The sequence below is a fragment of the Suricata suricatta genome, chromosome 10 (assembly GCF_006229205.1).
Source record: "Suricata suricatta isolate VVHF042 chromosome 10, meerkat_22Aug2017_6uvM2_HiC, whole genome shotgun sequence".
In the NCBI taxonomy this organism is placed as follows: Eukaryota; Metazoa; Chordata; class Mammalia; order Carnivora; family Herpestidae; genus Suricata; species Suricata suricatta.
In genome coordinates this window covers 38,855,331-38,876,156 of record NC_043709.1, presented here as the reverse complement: position 1 = coordinate 38,876,156, position 20,826 = coordinate 38,855,331, and the positions used below count along the sequence as shown (strand labels likewise).

General features: G+C 36.8%; 1 protein-coding gene across 1 annotated transcript in view; it reads left to right on the top strand.

Moving 5' to 3' along the window:
• Positions 1 to 20,826, top strand: part of NAV3 (neuron navigator 3) — an 821,156-nt gene that overhangs the window by 714,592 nt on the left and 85,738 nt on the right. The window contains exons 14-18 of the mRNA XM_029954939.1: positions 9,066 to 9,198; positions 10,069 to 10,339; positions 11,518 to 12,226; positions 14,236 to 14,724; positions 19,756 to 19,797. Of these exons, the coding sequence (XP_029810799.1) occupies positions 9,066 to 9,198; positions 10,069 to 10,339; positions 11,518 to 12,226; positions 14,236 to 14,724; positions 19,756 to 19,797 (1,644 nt within the window). The remainder of the gene's footprint in view (positions 1 to 9,065; positions 9,199 to 10,068; positions 10,340 to 11,517; positions 12,227 to 14,235; positions 14,725 to 19,755; positions 19,798 to 20,826) is intronic.

Here is a 20,826-nt window from a genome sequence, read left to right as displayed (position 1 = left end):
TTATTTTAGTTTTTTTGATTGCTTCCTTCACTGTGCAGAAGCTTTTTATCTTCATGTAGTCCCCATAATTTATTTTTTATTTTATTTCCCTTGCCTCAGGGGACCTATCTAGAAAAAGTTACTATGGCTGATATTAAAGAAGTTACTGCTGTGTTCTCTTCTAGAATTTTTATAGTTGCAGGTCTCACATTTAGGTCTTTGATCCGTTTGAGTTTACTTTTGTGTATGGTGTAAGAAAGTGGTCCAATTTCATTGTTTTGCAATTGTCTGTCCAATTTTCCCAGTACCATTTGTTGAAAAGACTGTCTTTTTCCCATTGGATAGTCTTTCTTGTTTTGTGGAAGATTAATTCACCATGTAATTGTGGGTTTGTTTTTGAGTTTTCTATTCTGTTCTATTGATGTGTCTATTTATGTGCCAGCACCCTACTGTTTTGATTACTACAGCTTTGTAATATTACTGGAAGTCTGGAATTGTGAAGCCTCCAGCTTTGTTTTTCTTTTTCAAAATGGCTTTGGCTATTCAAGATCTTTTGTGGTTCTCTACAAATTTTAGGATTGTTTGTTCTTTGAAATGTGCTATTAGTATTTTGATAGGGATTGCATTAATCTGCATATTTCTTTGGGTAGTATAGACATTTTAACAATATTTGTTCTTCCAATCCATGAGCATGGCATGTCTTTCCATTTTTGTGTCATCTTCAATTTTTTTCTTACTGTTATAATTTTCAGAGTATAAGGTCTTTCACCTCTTTCATTAGGTTTGTTCCTAGATGTCTTATTATTTTTGGTGCAGCTGTAAATGGGATTGTTTTCTTAATTTCTCTTTCTGCTTCTTCATCATTGGTATATAGAAATGCACCCAATCTGTACATTGATTTTGTGTCCTGGACTTTACTGAATTTGTTTATCAGTTCTAGCAGTTTCTTGGTAGAGTCTTTCAGGTTTCCAGTATATAGTACCATGTCATTTGTAAATAGTGCAAGTTTTACTTCTTCCTTACCAATGTGGATTCCTTTTATTTCTTTCTGTTGTCTGCTTGCTGTGGCTAGGACTCCCAGGACTATGTTTGATAAAAGTAGTGAGAGAGGACATCCCTGTCTTGTTCCTGACCTCTGGAGAAAAACTCTTAGTTTTTCCTCATTATATGATGATAACTGTGGGTTTTGCATATATGGCCTTTATTATGTTGAGGTATGCTCCCTCTAAACCTACTTTGTGGAGAGTTTTTATCATGAATGGATATTGTTTGTCAAATGCTTTTTCTGCATCTATTAAAATGATCATATGGTTCTTATCCATTCTCTTACTAGTGTGATGTATCACATTGATTGATTTGCAAATATAGAATCACATTTGCAGCCCAGGACTAAATCCCTCTTGATAGCAGTGAATGATTTTTAAAATTTATTCTTGGATTTAGTTTGCTAGTATTTTATTGAGGATTTTTGCATTTATATTCATCAGAAATATTGGCCTTTATGCCTGTGGTGGCTCAGTTGATAAAGCATCTGACTCTTGATATCAGCTCAGGTCATGATCTCACAGTTCATGAGGTCAAGCCCCAAGTCAGGCTCTGTGCTGACAGCTTGGAGCCTGCTTGGGATTCTTTTTCTCCCTCTCTTTATGCCCCTCCCCCACTCTCTTTCTCTCAAAATAAATAAATAAATGTTAAAAAAAAGAAATATCGGCCTGTGGTTCACTTTTTTTGTGGTGTCTTTATCTGGTTTTGTTATCAGGTTAATTATGACCTCATAGAATGAATGTAAAAGTTTTCCTTCCTTTTCTGTTTTTTGGAATAGTTTGAGAAGAATAGGTGTTAACTCTTCTTTCAAACACTGAGTAGAATTTGCCTATGAAGCCCTCTGGTCCTGATTTTTGTTTATTGGGGCTTTTTTGATTACTGGTTCAATTTTATTCCTGGCAATTGGTCTGTTCAAACTTTCTGTTTTTTCATGTTTCAGGTTTGGTAGTTTATATGTTCCTAGGAATTTATCCATTTCATCTAGATTGTCCAATTTGTTGGCATAAAGTTGATCATAATACTGTCTCATATTATTTGTATTTCTGTAGTATTGATTGTTATTTCTCCTCTCTAATTTGTAATTTTATTTATTTAGATCTTTTTTTTCCTTGAAAAGTCTTGCTAGAGGCTTATCAATTTTACTGACTTTTTTTTTTCAAAGAACCAGCTTCTAGTTTCATTGATGTGTTTTATTGAGGATTTTTTAGAGTCTGTATCATTTATTTCTGTTCAACTGTCTCATATTGACTTACCTCTAATGGTTTTAGCTTTTGTTGGTTGTTTTTTTCCCAGCTCCTTTAGGTGTAATATTAAGTTGTTTATTTGCGATTTTTCTTGCCAGAGGAGGTAGGCCTGCATTGTTATAATTCCCTCATAGAATTGTTTTTGCTGCGCCCCAAAGGTTTTAGATCCTCGTGTTTTCATTTTTCACTTGTTTCCATGTGCTTTTTGTTTCATTGTTTATTTCCTGATTGCCCTATTCATTATTTCGTAGCATGCTGTTTAACCTCCATGTATTTTTGGTCTTTCCAGATTTTTTCTTGTGGTCGATTTCTAGTTTCATGGTGTTGTGGTCAGAAAAGATGCATGGTATGGTTTCAGTCTTCTTGAATTTGTTGAGACTTGTTTTGTGGACCAATTTTTGATATATTCTGGAGAATGTTCCATGTGCACTTGAAAAGAATGTGTATTCTGCTATTTTAGGATGGGATGTTCTGAATATTTCTGTTAAATCCAGTGTATCATTCAAAACCATTGTTTCCTTGTTGATTTTCTTTTTAGATGTTCTGTCCATAGATATGAGAGGGATGTTAAAGTCCCCTATAATACTATTATTGTATTATTATCAATTATTTTCTTTATGTTTGTTATTAACTGATTTATGTATTTAGGTACCTCCATGTTGGGTGTATAAATATTGAATTTATGTTGTTATATCTTATTGTTGGGTTGTCCACTTTACTATTATATTGTGCCCTTCATTGTCTCTTGTTATGGCTTTTTTTAAGGTCTTATTTGCCCAATAGAAGTATTGCTATTATAGTTTTCTTTTGACATCCATTTGCATGTTAAATGTTTCTCCATCCTTTCACTTTAAATAGGCAGGTACCTTTAGGTCTAAAATGACTCTCTTCTAGGCAGCATATAGTTGGGTCTTGTTTTTTATCCATTCTGTCACCCTATATCTTTTGATTGGAGCATTTAGTTCATTATATGTAAAGTGATTATTAATAGATACATGCTTATTGACATTTTATTGCTTGTTTGTGGTTGTTTCTAAAGATTTTCTCTGATCTTCTTTTCTTTCTCTCTTTCATGGTTTGTTGGTTTTCTTTAGCAATGAATTTCTCTCTCTTTATCCTTTGCATATTTATTAGTGGTTTTTGATTTGTGATTATTATTAGGTTTATATGTAACATCTTCTGCATATAGCAGTCTATATTAACTAATGGCCGTTTAAGTTTGAATACATGTGTTACTCATGTTTTGGGTACATGGCATTGTATTTTGCATCCTTTTTATTTTGTGAGTTCCTTGACTGTTTTTTTATAGAAATATTCATTTTTATTGTTTTTCTGTTTCCTACTTTTATACTGTGACTTTTAGTCTTTCCTTTCCACCGACAGTGTCCCCTTTAGTATTTCTTACAAGGCTGATTTCTTGATCATGAACTCCTTTAGTTTCTGTTTGTCTGGGAAACTATTTATCTCTCCTTCTATTCTGAATTATAGCCTTGCTGGGTAGAGTATCTTGGCTTCAGATATTTCCCATCTTTGAATATATCACACCAGTCACTACTGGCTTGGAAAGTTTCTGCTGAAAAATATGCTTGTAGCCTTATGAGATTTTCCTTGTAGGTAACTGTCTTCCTTTTTCTTTCTGCTTTTAAGGAGTTTTCTTAATTACGATATTTTGCCATTTTAATTACAGTATCTCCTGGTATAGACCTGCTTTTGTTGATTTGGTTGTGGGTTCTTTTTGTGCCTCCTTGATTTGAATATCTGCTTCCTTCCCCAGATTAGGGAAATTTTCAGCTATTACTTCTACAAATAAATTTTCTACCCCCTTCTCTTCTTCTGGGACTTCCGTAATACCAATGTTATTACATTTCCTGGAGTCACTGAATTCTCTAAGTCTATTCTCATTTTCCATCATTCTTTTTTCTCTCTTTTGTTCATTTGATTTCCATTTGATTACTTTCCATTACTCTCTTCTAGGTTACTGATTCATTCTTCTGCTTCTTTCAGCCTGCTGTTCATTCCATCATTCATTCTGATTTCATTTATTGAGCCCTTTATCTCTGCTGCATTATTCCTTACTTCTGTGTTAATGGTTTCACTGATGCGCTCTACTCCTTTTCTCAAGTCCATCAAATATCTTTATGATCCTTACTTTTAATTCTCTATCAGCCTGTTCCTTATATCTGTTTCACTTAAATCTCTGGTCATGGCTTTGTTCTGTTTCGTTTGGGACAAATTCCTTTGTCTACTCATTTTGTCTATGTCTCTGTGCCTGCTTCTGTGTGTTAGAAAAATCATCTAGTCTCCTGCTCTTAAAGGTAATGGCCTTATGAAGAAGAGGTCCTCTATTGCCCGGCAGTGTGATGTTCTCTGTCTCCCAGGGCCTGATGTTTTAGGGAGTGTCTCAGATGTGTGCTGTGTGCACCCTGCTATTGTGTTCTCTTCACTTTATCCTTCAGACCAGTCACCTGCTGAGCTGTCTTTGTTTATTGTGGGCAGCATTTGGTTGCTGGCCTGAATGTGGTGAGTTTTAACTAGATGTGCTCTGGTCTGTTTGTGAAATGAGACCTATTGCTACTGGTGCCAGAACTGAGCCTCTGCAAGACTCTAGGTTTGAAAGGCACAGTATGGAAAGGTGTTTCAGCCAGTCTTATGAGATAGGCATCCTTCCACACTGGAACTGAGACACGTGTAACTATGAGGAGTGGTTCCACCAAGGAGGGAGTTAGAGTGGGGAGAAGGACTTGGGGTATGGAAGTTAGGTAGCAAGTGTGGGTACCGCCCTGGTTTCCACAGGTGGCCCTGTGCTTGTGCAGAAGAGCTGGGAAGGAAGTGGTCTTAGCTAGTTCCTTTGTTCCTGGAGGGGTCTCTCCATGAATGGCTGCCTCTCTGGGACACACTCCAAGGACAGCAAATAATGTCTACACTGTGAACCCCAGGCACTCTTTGGATTTCTCTTTCCATGCTGTATGTCCCAGGCTGCTTGCCCACCTTTCTCAACAAGAGCAGTGCAATGCCTCCTGGGCTCTCCCTGAGGCAAGCCTACTGACCTTTAAAACTCCTGGCTCTCATCCCTGCTCCCTGCAAGAACTCCTGAAATTCAGTCACTCTTGCCTTCCAAGCCAATTATTATGGGAAATTGTCTTCCCTATGCACTCTCCTGTGTGTTCCTCTGCCTCTCTCCCTTCTCTGTGATTGTGCTCCCTTCCCGCCACAGTGGCTACATTTCTCCCCATGTCTCTGCACTTCTTACCTTCATCAATGGGCCTCTTTTCTACCTTTGGTTGTGGAGTTCTGTCAGTCTTCAGGGCATTTTCTGCAGTAGTTAGGATGCCTTGGTAGTTATCTAGTTGTATTCAGGGATCAAGGCAAGCTTAGGGTCCTGCTACTCTGCTGCCATCTTCCTCCAATCGACAGGAAAGTGACTTTTGGTTAAAACAGAATTTCTAAGTAGCCCTTAGAAATCATAACAACTGTTTATTTTATATAATCAAATTTATTATATATAATCAAATACATATTATTATTATATTAGTCAAACATACGTTTAAGTAATAGAAAGTCAAGACAGATATGGAAGACTATTAGGGTGGCAAGAACTAGAAGAGAGTATTGGTTGAACTATTATTTTAGTGATCCTTTTGCCTCAGCACCTTTGGATCTTGCATCACTTGGTAAAGAGCTCACTAGAACTAAAAAAAAAAATATACACACACACACAAAAGCAGGTAAAAATGGGTAATAGGAATGCTCTATAAAGTTGATATGAAAATTAGGAATCAGTGGATTTTAGCATGCTGAAAATGTGGAATATTGTGGTCAAAAAATGTGATTGCAGACTTTGAGATCTTGGAAGAGATGGAAAAGTGTAAGTTATTATAAAAATAGTTTGTAAGTGATTCATTTGCTTCTCATACAACTCTGTGAGACAGCAAAGTCAGAATAGCAAGTGAACATACTAGCAGTAAATCTCTAAGAAAGACTCAAATGAAAGACTTTAATTTCTTTATTAGGTATAAAATTGACATATAGAATTATATGAGTTTTAGGTATATAACATAAAGTTTAATTTTATGAATCCATTTGTCTTTTTATTATACTAAGCTAAATTTGGAATTTTTTTCCTTGTATTCTTATAATAATCTTTGATATTTAATTTATTAACTATATATTATATTTTACTAAATTTTTTTGAGAGAGAGGCAGTGTAAGAGAGAGGCCAAAGGAGAGGGAAAGAGGGAATCGTTTTTTTTCCTTTATGTTTATTTTTGAAAGAAAGAAACAGAGCATGAGCAGGGGAGACACAGAGAGAGAGGGAGATACAGAATCTAAAGCAGGCTCCAGGCTCTGAGCTGTCAGCACAGAGCCCAATGACAGGCTCCAACTCATGATCCATGAGATCATGACCTGAGCTGAAGTCGGATGCTTAACCAACTGAGCCATCCAAGCAGCCTAAGGGAGAGAGAGAATCTTAAGCAGGCTTCATGCCCAGACTGACTTGGGGTTCAGATCATGACCTGAGCCCAATTCAAGAGTTGGTTGGTAAAGCTACTGAGCCACCCAGGTGCCCCGACTTTTCTATTTATAGATTGCAATATTTATATATTGTTTTGGATTCTGTCACTTATATCATTTTAACCACAAAGTTATTGTATCCATTTGAGATTTTAAATGGTTGTAAAATGTAAGTGATGGTAATAATTACCGTTAAGAGTTGTTATGTTTGACTTTATAGCCACCAATACTAAGATTGACATTGGAAGAGGCTATTTTTAGAATTGCTGATTCTGGACACACCTGGGTGGCTCAATTGGCTAAGCATCTGGCTCTTGATTAGGATCAGGTCATTATCTCATGGTTTATGAGATGGAGCTCCATGTCAGTCTCTGCACTCACAGCATAGAGCCTGCTTGCGATTCTCTCTCTCTCCCTTTCCCTTTGCCCCTTTCCTGCTCATGCTCTCTCTATTTCTGAAAATAAGTAAACTTTAAAAATATATATACAAAAATAAATAAAAGTTTCTTAGAGAATAAATCTTAGAAGTTCTCATCACAGAAAAAACATTTGTAACAGTGTGGTGATGGATATTACCTAAGCCTATTTTAGTAATCATTTTTCAATATATACATAAATCAAATCATTATATTGTACACCTAAAAGTGATATAAAGTTGCATGTTAATTATATCTCAATTAAAATAGAGATCTTGAAAGCAATCTGACTTATAAATATCTTTGGTAATCATGATGCTTTATGCTAACAGTAGCTAATATTGCAAACAAAATACACAGCTAAATTGGGATCATCATTAACAGTATTTGCTATAAACTCAAATTTTATTTTCTTCTTGATAAGTTCATTTCTTATTGGTTTCATAAGTGATCTCAATATATTGCTATTATTTTGAGTTTATGATATGACTCACAAAGTATACATATCAGAGTAGGAAAAGTATCAGTTCTTCTGTGGTTTGCTTATGCTTTCATTCAGGACATTCTCTTGGGGCACCTGGGTACCTCAGTTGGTTAAGCATCCAACTTTTGATTTCAGCTCAGGTCATGATCTTATGGTTCTTGAGATGGAGCCCCATGTGAGACTGCACTGAGCGTGGACCCTGCGTGGAATTCTCTCTTCTCCTCTCTCTGCCCCTCCCCTGCTCAACCTCTCTCTCAATCAATCAGTCAATCAATAAAACTTTAAAAAGGATATTCTCTTAATGTAATGCTTATTTGTAGAAGGTTTTTAAAGCTACTTGTCATTTAATGAGACTTAACTTTTGTCTGCATCTAACATATGTATCCCATGTGGATGAAACAGAACACAGGTAAGCAGCAATACCTCAAAATAGACTGAGAACCAGACAGTAATGAGAGAGCCATGTCCCACCCCTTGGACCTGTGGAGCTGCTCTTCTCAGTCAAGTTACCCTGCTTATCCTACGTTACTTCTGCATCATCTGACACATTGACTAAATGAGGTTGCACATGTTAGCCTGTGCATGAATCTTAATATAAATTATTTGATTTTTTTCTTGTTTAGAATAAAAACAAATATATTCAGAATTTCAGATATTTTTCTTACGCCCCAGTAGATTGCTTTGTTCGTTCTGTGAGGCAGGTGCATTCTATTTTGGAATCTATGGGTTTGGTAAAGAGAAGTCTCTGAAGAAGAGGAGTGACACGGCCAGATGTGAATTTTTGTTCATTTTGATCATTGACCCAAATTTAGCAATGAAGTTGTGTTGAGAAAGACCAAAGGCAGGAAAGCCAGATAAGAGGTTAGTGTTTATGGTCCAGGCCAGAAATTGTGAGGTATGGCAGGAGTGATGATATGCTAGAAATGAAACTCAATGTTAGAAAGTTAGTGAATCATTAGAAGTAGTTACTAAGGTAGGAGAAAGAATGAAGAATGACTTTGATTCCTAACTAAAGCACAGGTTTTTTTTTTAATTTTCAGAACAAAGAATGAATTCTTATATGCAATGTTGCTTTTTCCAGGAAAAAAAAAGTCATTGGTAATTTTCTTCTTTTTAATACCATGCTGTATTTGTAGCAGTGTTTGCGTTCATTCTATAGACACTCCCCTGGGGCCTGGATCTGCCTTGATTCTTTGCACATATTAGATAAGGTTCAACTCTTACTTAACATGATAGTCCAAAAATGGAAATTCAATAATTTTTCATCATGAGATTAAAGAAATGAGGATGATCCTTCCAAAACATGATAAGTGTTCTATGGAAATATCGGTGACTTGCCTGTGCGTCCTTTGTTTAGTTCATTGCTGCTGTGTGTCTTGCCTTTAGCTGGGATGACAGCAGCTCTGTGAGCAGTGGCCTCAGTGACACCCTCGATAATATCAGCACAGACGACTTGAATACTACATCCTCAGTCAGCTCTTACTCTAACATCACTGTCCCTTCCAGGAAGAACACTCAGGTGAGAATTGCCTTCTTTCTCTTTCTAGTGCTTCTGCCAGGTTTCCCCCCAAAACTATTTAAATTAGATTAAGATGTAGCATGGGGGCACCTGTGTGGCTCAGTTGATTAAGCCTCCAACCCTTGATTTTGGCTCAGGTCAGGATCTCACAGTAGTGAGATCGAGTCCCATGTCAGGTTGCGTGCTGGGCATGGAATCTGCTTAAGATTTCTCTCTCCATCTCTCTTTCTCTCCTTCTGGCTTTTTCCCCATCCACATGCTCTCTCACTCTTTCTCTAAAATAAAGTTTAAACAAATATATAGCATGACCTCTTAATGTGAAATAATGTGCACAAACTGAAGCAGCTTGTGTATATATATTTTTTCTGTTGATCATAGGCCAACCCAGAAAGACTTATTTTATCATATCTGTTTTTATAATATTGATATTTTTTAACTCTAAAAGTATTTTAATAGTCTAACTTTAAATAGTTCTTGATTAATTTTGTATTGATCTCTGAAATGAATTACTACATCTCTTGAGAATGGTAAATCAAGAATGGATATTAGATAATTAAGTTTTATCTTGTCTTACTTTTCCTTGTTAAATTTGACATAGAAAATTTCTTCCTCTCTGGAGTATTTAATTGGGGGTTTCTGCACATATTTATTCCAACTTTCTCTAATATGTGCCAGTGAGAATTGTGTGACTAAAATTAATGAAACTTAAATTAAGAAGACAGAGATAAAAATAGGAGTCTTTGGGATTCTTCTGAAATATAAAACAGTGCTGCTTTTTTTTTAACCAGTTATCTGAAAGTACATTACAGTGCCTATTCACACTTTATAGACTTTTCTGCACAAAGGTTCTTTGTAATATTTTCCTCATAGCTGAAGACAGATTCAGAGAAACGTTCTACAACAGATGAGACATGGGGTGCTACCGAGGAGCTGAAGAAAACAGAAGAGGACCTGGAGAGCCATGGGGATGGCGGTGGCAAGTGGAAGGCTGTTTCCTCGGGACCTGCTGACGACTCAGAGAAGACAGGGCAGAAAGCCTCCCTGTCCATCTCCCAGACAGGTTCCTGGAGAAGAGGCATGTCTGCCCAAGGAGGAGCGTCCTCTAGGCAGAAAGCTGGAACAAGTGCACTCAAGACCCCTGGTAGGCTTGGCTTGTCCTTTCACAGCTGTTATGCAAAAATGCTTTAATTCATAGTTTCCATTCAGTCTTTGTTCCCTTTAATGATAGTTTTATTTTTTAATTAAATCCTATCATTCTCTGTGTAGGTTTTTTTTCCATGTAAATTTCACATACTTTACCACAGAAGTCCACATGAATATAACAATCTGGCATTCTCTAGAGAGCACCATCAGAATTTAGGGCTATTGGGTGTCTATTCTGCCACCATCAATTTCTGTTCATGTGCAAATAAGAGAAGTCTGCCTAATAAAAATAAGGTTGCATTCTTTCTGACTTCCTTATGAACATTGGGAATATTCATGGTAAGCATACCTCTGATTTTCACTACCACCACTGAGAGGCAAAAGGAGTCACACTAATCTAATGGGTTGGAATTCTGGAGATTTGAAACATCATTTATGAATTAGACTTTATGAAAGAAAAGAGGGAAAGAATTCTGTCAAATTGTGCCATATTTTTTTAAGATTCTCTCCCTATTTTTTTAAATGGTACCTAATATTATGGGCACCTGGGTGACTCCGTTGGTTAAGCATCTGACTCTTGATGTCTGCTCTGGTCATGATCTCACTGTTTGTGGGTTCAAGCCCCATGTCGGGCTCTGTCCTGGCAGTACAGAGCCTGGTTGGAAGTCTCTCTCTCCCTTTCTCTTTGTCTCATCCCTGTTCGTGTTCTCTTTCTTTCTCTTTCTCTCTCTCAAAATAAATAAAGTTAAAAATAAAAATGAAATGGTGCCTAATTTTAAATAATTCCACCTGAATTAGTGATGTACCAGGGTGCTCTAAATATAATCACCTTATATATATTCAAGTGAATTCTTTTTCTGGCACTTAGCTGGATAAGATTAAGTGCTATCCTAATAAAGTAAGAGAATTGTGAGATAGAAGACAATAATAAATTGCAAAAATATGAACTTTCATTTTATCTCCTTCATCACTCATCACATTTCCTCTGAGAGCCATATTTTTATAGCTTTTAGTCCTCTCAGTATATTAAAGTGCATGCCTATTTAGATCTACATCGATATGTAGGAACTGAAATAACATACCGATGTACTCCCATTTTTGCACATCATTTAAAGAAAGATTATTATGGAATTGAAGTGTGCAGGCATGTATATTTGTATATTTCTCATTAATTAGGGAAAACCGATGATACCAAAGCTTCTGAGAAAGGCAAAACTCCTCTCAAAGGATCGTCTCTACAGAGGTCTCCTTCAGATGCAGGAAAAAGCAGTGGAGATGAAGGGAAAAAGCCCCCTTCGGGCATTGGAAGATCAGCTGCTCCTGGCTCTTTCGGATTTAAGAAGTCAAGCGGCGTGGGGTCATCTGCTATGATCACAAGCAGTGGAGCCACAATTACAAGCGGATCGGCTACACTCGGTAAAATTCCCAAGTCCGCTGCCATCGGTGGGAAGTCCAGTGCCGGGAGGAAAACCAGTCTTGACGGCTCACAGAACCAGGACGACGGCGTGCTGCACGTGAGCTCCAAGACGTCCCTGCAGTACCGCAGCCTGCCCCGCCCTTCCAAATCCAGCACGAGTGGCATCCCCGGCCGAGGCGGCCACAGGTCCAGCACCAGCAGTATTGATTCCAATGTCAGCAGCAAGTCGGCTGGTGCCACCACCTCGAAGCTCAGAGAACCTACTAAGATCGGGTCAGGGCGCTCCAGTCCTGTCACTGTCAACCAGACAGACAAGGAAAAGGAAAAAGTAGCAGTCTCAGATTCAGAGAGCGTTTCTTTGTCAGGGTCCCCCAAATCCAGTCCCACCTCTGCCAGTGCCTGCGGGACGCAAGGGCTCCGGCAGCCAGGATCCAAGTATCCTGACATTGCCTCTCCTACGTTTCGAAGGTAAGAATGTGGAAACTAACGCCGGGAAAATAGAATATGCTGTATCGCAGGATACGTATGAACTGTATATATAGACATATAAAATATCTGTGTGTCCAAAATCCTACATCCTAAGTATATATACCCTACATATATATTGTAAGGTATGTTTAATCCTAGAATCTTATAAATACCTGTCAAAACAAAAAAATTAAAATGGTATTTGTTTTGAGAAATGCTCAAGCTTCCCAGTTCCATTATCATTTAATATTATCAACATCGACAGCATTTATAAGAAACTTAAAAGCAGATGGCAATACCTAGGGGTGGTGATAAAATAAAGTGATCGCTTGTAAAATTTCCATAGATTTCCATCACTCCTTTCCACAATTACAAATAAAACAAAGTAGGTCTTTATGACTATTGGTATTCATTTCCAGTGTTTATTATCTTGCTGGCTCTTAATGAGTCAATGATCATGAACGTAGATGAAATTGTTTTTCTTGTAAAAGACCGCATTGGACAGATTGATGCAGTACCATATCTTGACAGATAAATGAAAATCAAGGCATGATATCATGGACAGAATTCGAAAATATTTGGATGTTTCATATAGGGTAACACCTAAAGGATGGGCCAGATTTCCCAGCTTCATCCACTTTCCTTGATATGACTCTGATGAGCAGCATAACTTAGTTTCTATACAGGGACTGTCTTTGATATTAAATATGCATAATTCTGCTGTGAGATTATTTTTAAATACTAATGTATTTGAAGTGGCAGGAAAATACATGTGGTTAAGGACTTGGGACAAATTATTAGACCTCTCTGGGTCTGTTTCCTCATCTATGAAATGATAGAATATGACTTATACCCCATTATGTGTTAAGTATGTTTAATGTTTCTTTTTATTATGATGATCAAACCAACAACTTGATAACTGGGAAGTAAAGGCTCTTGAAACATTTACTTTTACATTTCAAGTAATCTCAGTTACATGATTGTTTGAAAACCTTAGGGTTATATTCCTCAGTAGAAATATTAATTCTGAAAACTGGCTTTTTGAAATGTTGATTCTTATCAGAAAGAATAATGACTTAGAGTGGGAGTAATTATTTCTGTTCTTAAATAAAAGCAACAGTGCCCTCCAGTGGCCCATTACCTATGAAACAATTTCTCATATTCGTCATAAAATATTTCACTGTAGGAAATATGGATTTCATTGCAACTTAATTAGTTAGTAATCATTACACCATTACTTCATATCACTTTATTTCCATATTTACATAAATTCGATTATATCATCTGCTTCATTTACAAAACTAAAATGTTTTCTGAATTAAACTCCAACATCTAAGTTAGCACCAACTGTTTCAAATCTCTATTAAAAATATGTATTTGAATAGCACTGGCAACTGACATAAAACCCTTTGGTCTTTCTTGAGGAAAACATACACAAACCAACAGGTTGCCAACAGTGTCCAATACTGTTTCTAACCAACTGCTCTCTGACAGCCACTCAGGCCACCAGCCATGTAACATAACCTACTAAACCTTGCCTTAAGCATTTCTTTTAGATTTTGAATAAAATGTTACAATGAGAAAAAGAAAGAAAAAAGAAAATATTTTAAGTTTTACATACCGAATGCGTAGAAGTTGTTTCATTATAATGGTTCTGTCAATAGGTACCAGTAAATGTGCTCAAACTCTCTTTCTTGAAAGAGTCTCATCATCACTTAAACTGTGAAAGCCAGGGATTTTCATGTTTGACCTCCTTTTGTTTTGCCCATTTCCCCCCACCACGTGGGTGGCCGCCCAGTACCAACTTACCCTTATGGTGATATGAGAGATTTTTTTTGGCACAAGATTAAGAAGTTCAAGTTTATAACGTTCTAATAACACAGAGACAGGAAGTGCTTGGTCGCTCGCAATACCAAAGCACGCTTGACTCTGTGTTCTGTAACCCGAAATATTAAATGTGGATATCCGTTTCTTGGAACAACTGAAGTTGTTATTTGTTTTTCTTTTAGGTTGTTTGGTGCCAAGGCAGGTGGCAAATCTGCCCCTGCACCTAATACTGAGGGTGTGAAATCCTCCTCAGTCATGCCCAGTCCTAGTACCACTTTAGCGCGGCAAGGCAGTCTGGAGTCACCGTCGTCTGGTACGGGCAGCATGGGCAGTGCTGGTGGGCTGAGTGGCAGCAGCAGCCCTCTCTTCAATAAACCCTCAGACTTAACTACAGATGTTATAAGCTTAAGTCACTCGTTGGCTTCCAGCCCAGCGTCGGTTCACTCTTTCACATCAGGTGGTCTCGTGTGGGCTGCCAATCTGAGCAGTTCCTCTGCTGGCAGCAAGGACACTCCGAGTTACCAGTCCATGACTAGCCTCCATACGAGCTCTGAGTCTATTGACCTCCCCCTCAGCCACCACGGCTCCCTGTCTGGACTGGCCACAGGCGCTCACGAGGTGCAAAGCCTGCTCATGAGAACGGGTAGTGTGAGATCTACTCTCTCAGAAAGGTGAGCTTTCCTAGAGGCATCGATGAAGTCTCCACCACCTCCTCCCTACGCTGCGCCTACCCTCCTCCCCCACTAAATTCCCTTGATGTCCCTGGGAGTGCCACTCCGCAAAGGAACATAAAAGTCAAGGGTTATAAGATTAATAGGCCTTTTGTCTGCTCATATTACCATGTACATAGAAGGGGGGAAAGCCATTAAGGATAAGATAATTGTATAATTAAGTTTCTTAATATGAATGCATACATTTGGTATATATACCAAACAGGCAATTTGAATAAAATTCAAAGCATGTACTTATGCATTAGATGATGTCCTCTCATGGCATGTTAACAATTTGGCCAAGACAGCATAGCTCCTTATGATAATTTGAATATTTTAAAGACTGAATTTAAATGGATTCGACAATCATGCTCTGGGCAATACGTTGTTTGTTTTATTAGCACTTCTGTGGGGAAATAGCAGATAGATCACTGGGGAATTCTAGCTAAGTTGGAAAAAACATCAATTGTCAGATAAGAATTCTTAGAGAAAATAAGTGATATTTTTAATAAGCCCCTTGAGAATAAATCACAAGGTGTTTCCCGTTGGTTTAATGGGATATTTTTAAGCTTAAAATGAAGAGCATAAGGAGACAGTCCTTACCTAGAATACTTTCCGGAAAGTGTCTCTGTTGACCAAAATGTCTTTAGAATCTCTCACCCCAAAAATCCTTTCTCAGACATTTTGGTACTGACTCTTACTCCCCAGGAAAATGCCCTGAAATGACCACTCTTTCCCAGATTGACTTAAGGTGATTTGTTCCTTGCCACACCTACAACTTTCAGATCTGGTCTTGGCCACATGTCATTATGGTATCGGGGAAAGCACTGCTAGCTGCTCAAAATGTCCCAGATAGTTTCCTAACCTTTTGTTCAGTCTGTCACTCGTGTTGACACATCACCTCTTTTCCAAACTTCCAGCCCTACTCCCAGAATAATTTTTTTAAAACCTCAACTAAGGCTCTTACCTAGACTCTTACCACATTGCACTGGATGTCCCTTAATTCAAGATTTCCCATTGCTCTTCTGTTTCTCTTGCAACTGTAAAATGCTAAACATGGCTCCTTCCATCCCACTCTAAACCCAGCCCCCTAGCGGCACATGGACAGCCATGCCCATAAGACATCCCCCTGATCAAAGAATTTTAGAACTGAAATATTTATGCTTTATAGTTCCTATGGTGGGCTGCTAATTACAAAATAACATTTTTCTTCATAAATAAATAACTGGCCCAAGAGACACAAGACAAGGAGCTGGGTAACAAAGATTAAACTGTAGGCCTTCTAGTTTTGTCTTGATAGATAGTATATATAAAAGCAGCTGCATACACAAAAACATTGCTTTTTGTACTGTTTCATTTAGTTTTCTGTCTCAGAAGTTAGGCTTTGTACAGCATCTTAGGTTTGAGTTTCTTTACTTTCAAGTGAATGGACATCCTCATATGTCATATTCAAAACTTTTAACAAGCAAATCAAATTACAGTAAAAGCTTGCTTTGTGAGTATAATTTATTCTGGAAATATGCTTATAATCCAAAGCACTCATATATCAAATTGAATTTCAAGAACCATTGGCTCAGTTGTAATCATGTGACATTTGGCACCAAGTAGTACTCGTAATGCAAGATTGCAAGACATCACCTAATTATCAAGTTAAAATGTATTAGAAAGGTTTGTTAATCTTGCAGCATGCTCACAAAATAAGTTACTCAAGATCCAAGATTTTCCTGTATATTGAAAATCTGTTTACAGCCTATAGTTTCTATCTTTGATTGGAGGAATCCAAATTACACTTTTAGAACCAAAACTAAGCACACTGCAAATGGGTCATTTTTTATTAATGCAAATCACCCTCCAAAATACTGATGTTTTTTAAATCATAAATATGGCTGCAACAAGTTGACCATTTAGCCATCAACCTGTTTCTTGGCATTTGGGATATTAAAAATAGTCAAGTTAACTATTTGTAACCAAGTAACTCTCAGATCAAACCAGAAAATAACACTGAGTTTTATAGATATAAATGCAATGTTAATAATTTACTTTGATATATATTTTAGCATTAGCCAATATACGTTTTCACTTAAAAAATACACTGGCAAATATGCAGTTACTTATTTTCCTTAAGCAAATTTTTTATTACTGTTCTTGTTCAGTTTTTGAAATAGACCAGTTTTACAAATGTGGAAGTATTCCAATATTAAAAGTATCCAGGTAAACACTTTTTCTAAAATAAATCTTAAATAGACTAATTTTATTAAAAGTTTTTTTAATGTATTTTTTAAAGTATTTTTGAGAGAGAGAGAGAGGCAGAGCATGAGCGGGGGAGGAGCAGAGAGAGAGGGAGACACAGAATCTGAAGCAGGCTCCAGGCTCTGAACTGTCAGCACAGAGCTTGATGTGGGGCTCGAATCCATAAACTGTGAGATCATGACCTGAGCCGAAGTCAGACGCTCAACTGAGATGCCAGGAGCCCGAAATAGACTAATTTTAAATAAATGTATATTTTGCCCTTGATTTTTAGTGAAATGTATTGATGAATAATAAATTTGAAAAATAAAATACTTTCATTGGTTTACTCTGTGATATAAAAGCCAATTCATATCTCCTAGTAAATTACTGGATCCAAATAGCTTTTGATATGACAGGTTGTACTTTTCCTTTCTTGGGAATAAAACTGCAGGCAGTAGCAATTTATTCTAATCCTTTAAAGTGCATTCAAGAAAGTTTATGATCTATTGAAGAGAAAATTAGATCCTATCAGAGATCCTAGCTTAATTCAAATTAAGCAGGCAGCAGAATATTGGAAACACTTAGGAAACCAAAGAGCCACCTGAGAGAAAGTGTGCAAAAGTATAAATATTTAAAACAAAGGAATCAGAGTAATATGATAGAGATGTATATAAGTTCATGGCTTACCTGTTTATCTACAATTTCAAATATTTTATTGATATATTCATATCTCAATGTTACTGAATCCGTTGTTTCTTTGCTTAAATTCCGCTTCATTAAAATATCATAAAATAATAAATAATAACACAAAACTCCAGTAATTTTCCATCCAGCTGCCCCAGACCATTGATGGCCTTGGAGCCACAAGCAGTTCACAATAATTTTGTTTAGTTTGTTTTTTGTAATGTAACCCAACTTTAAACATAATTTTGGGGCACCTGGGTGGCTCAGTCGGTTGAGCATCCAACTTGGGTGCAGGTGGTGATCTCACAGTTCATGAGAGCCCACATTGGGCTCAGCACAGAGCCTGCTTTGGATCCTCTGTCCCCCTCTCTCTGTGCCCCTCCCCTGCTCGTGCTCTCCCTGTGTCTCTCAAAAATAAAGACACATTTAAAATATAATTTACAGTTGTAACCACCTTTACAAATTGCTGGCTTGTTACATATCAGATGGAACAACCTGTCTGAAGAATTCTGCCCAGCATCTATTGCCTTTAAATCAACAGTAGCCGACCTGCTCAGACACTGGCTGAAGTCCCCACTTCCCTCCACCCCGCTGCCTGCTGGCTCTGCAAACAGAGTTTGTGACCTTTTGGGATACGTGGGTAGGGTCTACATTATAAAACCAGTCCTATCCACACTCAAACAGATGTTTCTACTTGAAGTTTTAACTTCTACTGGTAAATATAAATGCATTTTTCTGAGGTTTTTTGTTTCATTAAATTCTCTGTGTGATAGAAACCTATACATTTTATACAATTGATAATATTGGCAAACAATGCCTATTTTCAATTTCCTCTGTGATGTTAAGCTTTAATAAATTTGCACACATGAAAAAGGTCATCTTTAAAATGGCTTGTAACCATATTAATGCTTTCGCACAACCTTAGTTCATATTTACAGGTTTTTCGCATTTGTTCAATACAATTCCTTTTTGTTTGCCTGTGCATGCTATTCAAAAACCTTCTATAGTCAAAATATACACTAGAACTGGCCTCTACACAATTGAGTAATTACCTTATGTGAACATTCCCTATAAATAAAGTCAAACAACGCCTTTGGTGGCTTTCTACTGCATTGCTAAATAATGGAGTACCCATAGAAGAAAACATTTTAGCTTTGATTTTGAGTGATTGACTTTTCAGTTGATGTGTTTGCATTTGTGTTATATCATCCCCATCATGCATATACTATGTATTTAATTTTGATCATCAGAGGTTCTACTGGAAGAGAGCTATTATTCTTCAAATTCAAATTAAGTTTATTCTTTGGTTATCCACATGCCAGATGCTATAACAGAAATCCCTAGACTTGTCCCGCTCAGCTGTGGACATGCTCTTCTATTTTTAGAGAGGCCATTTCTCATTTTCTCCAGACACTTCCTTTCACCCCTTTCTATGACCAATTGAGAATTCTTTACAATAGAGACTGATACAACATAAAGCCTTTGAAATACCTAATTTATAATTTCCAAAAGGTGGCATAATTTCATTCAATATTTAAATAAATGGTGCCCAAAACATGACATTTCAAGCAGATATTTATTGTATGTTATTTTTCTTCTCTTATATGCAAATGGAATTACTCAGCCTTTGTTTTTCATAAAAATAATCTGAATACTAAAAGTAAACATTGAATGGTGTTTTGCCACTCTGTCCATTAGAAGTGGTCACTGTAACTTAGTGAGAGCAGATCTATCCGACTTCCACACATGACTCCTGCATTTGAAATCGCAGTGAAAGTTTAGTCAGTTGTGCAGGGAAGCAAAAATTACCATAGGAGGAAGTAAATAGAATCTACTGGGGAATAATGTTAATTATCATTTAATCTACCTGCTCATAATCCTGTCACTAAATTGGCATTGAATGTGTTACAACAGCAGACATCTGGTCACCTTTGTTTGGCCTTTTCCAATAAGTTAAACGTTAAATGTGTGTTACAGAAATTTTATTTTGTGTGGTTTAGTGAACCATTTTTGTTGGATGTGTAATTTTTGAGGTTTTTGTTTACATTATGTCCTTAGGGGTTTTCTTTGTTTTAACAGCATGCAGCTTGACAGAAATACACTACCCAAAAAGGGACTAAGGTATATATTTCTCTCAGCACAATTGCTGCCTTTCATTGTTGTTATGTAAACTTTGTGTGCTGTCTCTCTCCCTCTTTCCCTCTTTGTTTGCCATGAAGTATCTGCCATTGAGGATGGCATCACTTTAAATCCTGGTGTTTTCTCTGGCCTGAGGACTTGGTGAGATAAGCATCAGGTTAGCGATACCTATAGAGCTCAAGACTCAGTAAATTAAATCCAATGTAAATATCTTATTTGGGGGGCAGCAACTTTTGGTAGATTTCAGAACTTAACTTCTATAAGTTTAAAAAATTAACTCCCCCAATTTTGCATCTTGGAGGCATATGCTTGCAAACCTCAACCCATATAGTCTACAGATGTGGCCAGTTAATGTTGAAAGTTTGAAGGATGCTCTAATTTGAATCAAAGAAAATATATTTTCATCATCAGAAGACAAATACTGTAATTAAGTTATGAATTTTTAAAGAATCCTTTTGGTAGAAACTCAAGAGTTTTATTTTCTGTTTTTCAGGAGTGCTGGTCAGTTTAGTTATGAATTACTCCAGTGTTACATAATAACCTCAAAATAATCATTCAGTTCATCATAAAAACTAAAATGAAAATTTAACCCATGGCCATCCTTTATTGTGCACTTTTATCTGAGGAGAAGATATAAAATGAACTACGAATAGAAGTATAACACATATGAACACAATGAGTTGACGATTCTTTGATGCTAAGAATTTTCTTACTCTGGTGAAAATGAGCATTGGCCAAATAGGTCTTTCCCTGTTATCTTTTTTTTTCTTTCCAGTCCCTGAGTAATAGTAAACAGCTTATAATTAATTATTCCATTTGAAGGTTTTGTTTCAGAAATTTATTTTCCACTAAAATGAGCCCATTGTTTCCTTTTTTAATAAATAATCTAGACAGGATGTCAAGTGGCATTTTAAAAAAATAAATGTTTATTTTACTGTTTTTTTCTTTTTTATTCCAAAAAGTTCTGTCAATTTGTGTTTCATTTCCTGTGCCTTTCTGTAACCATCACTT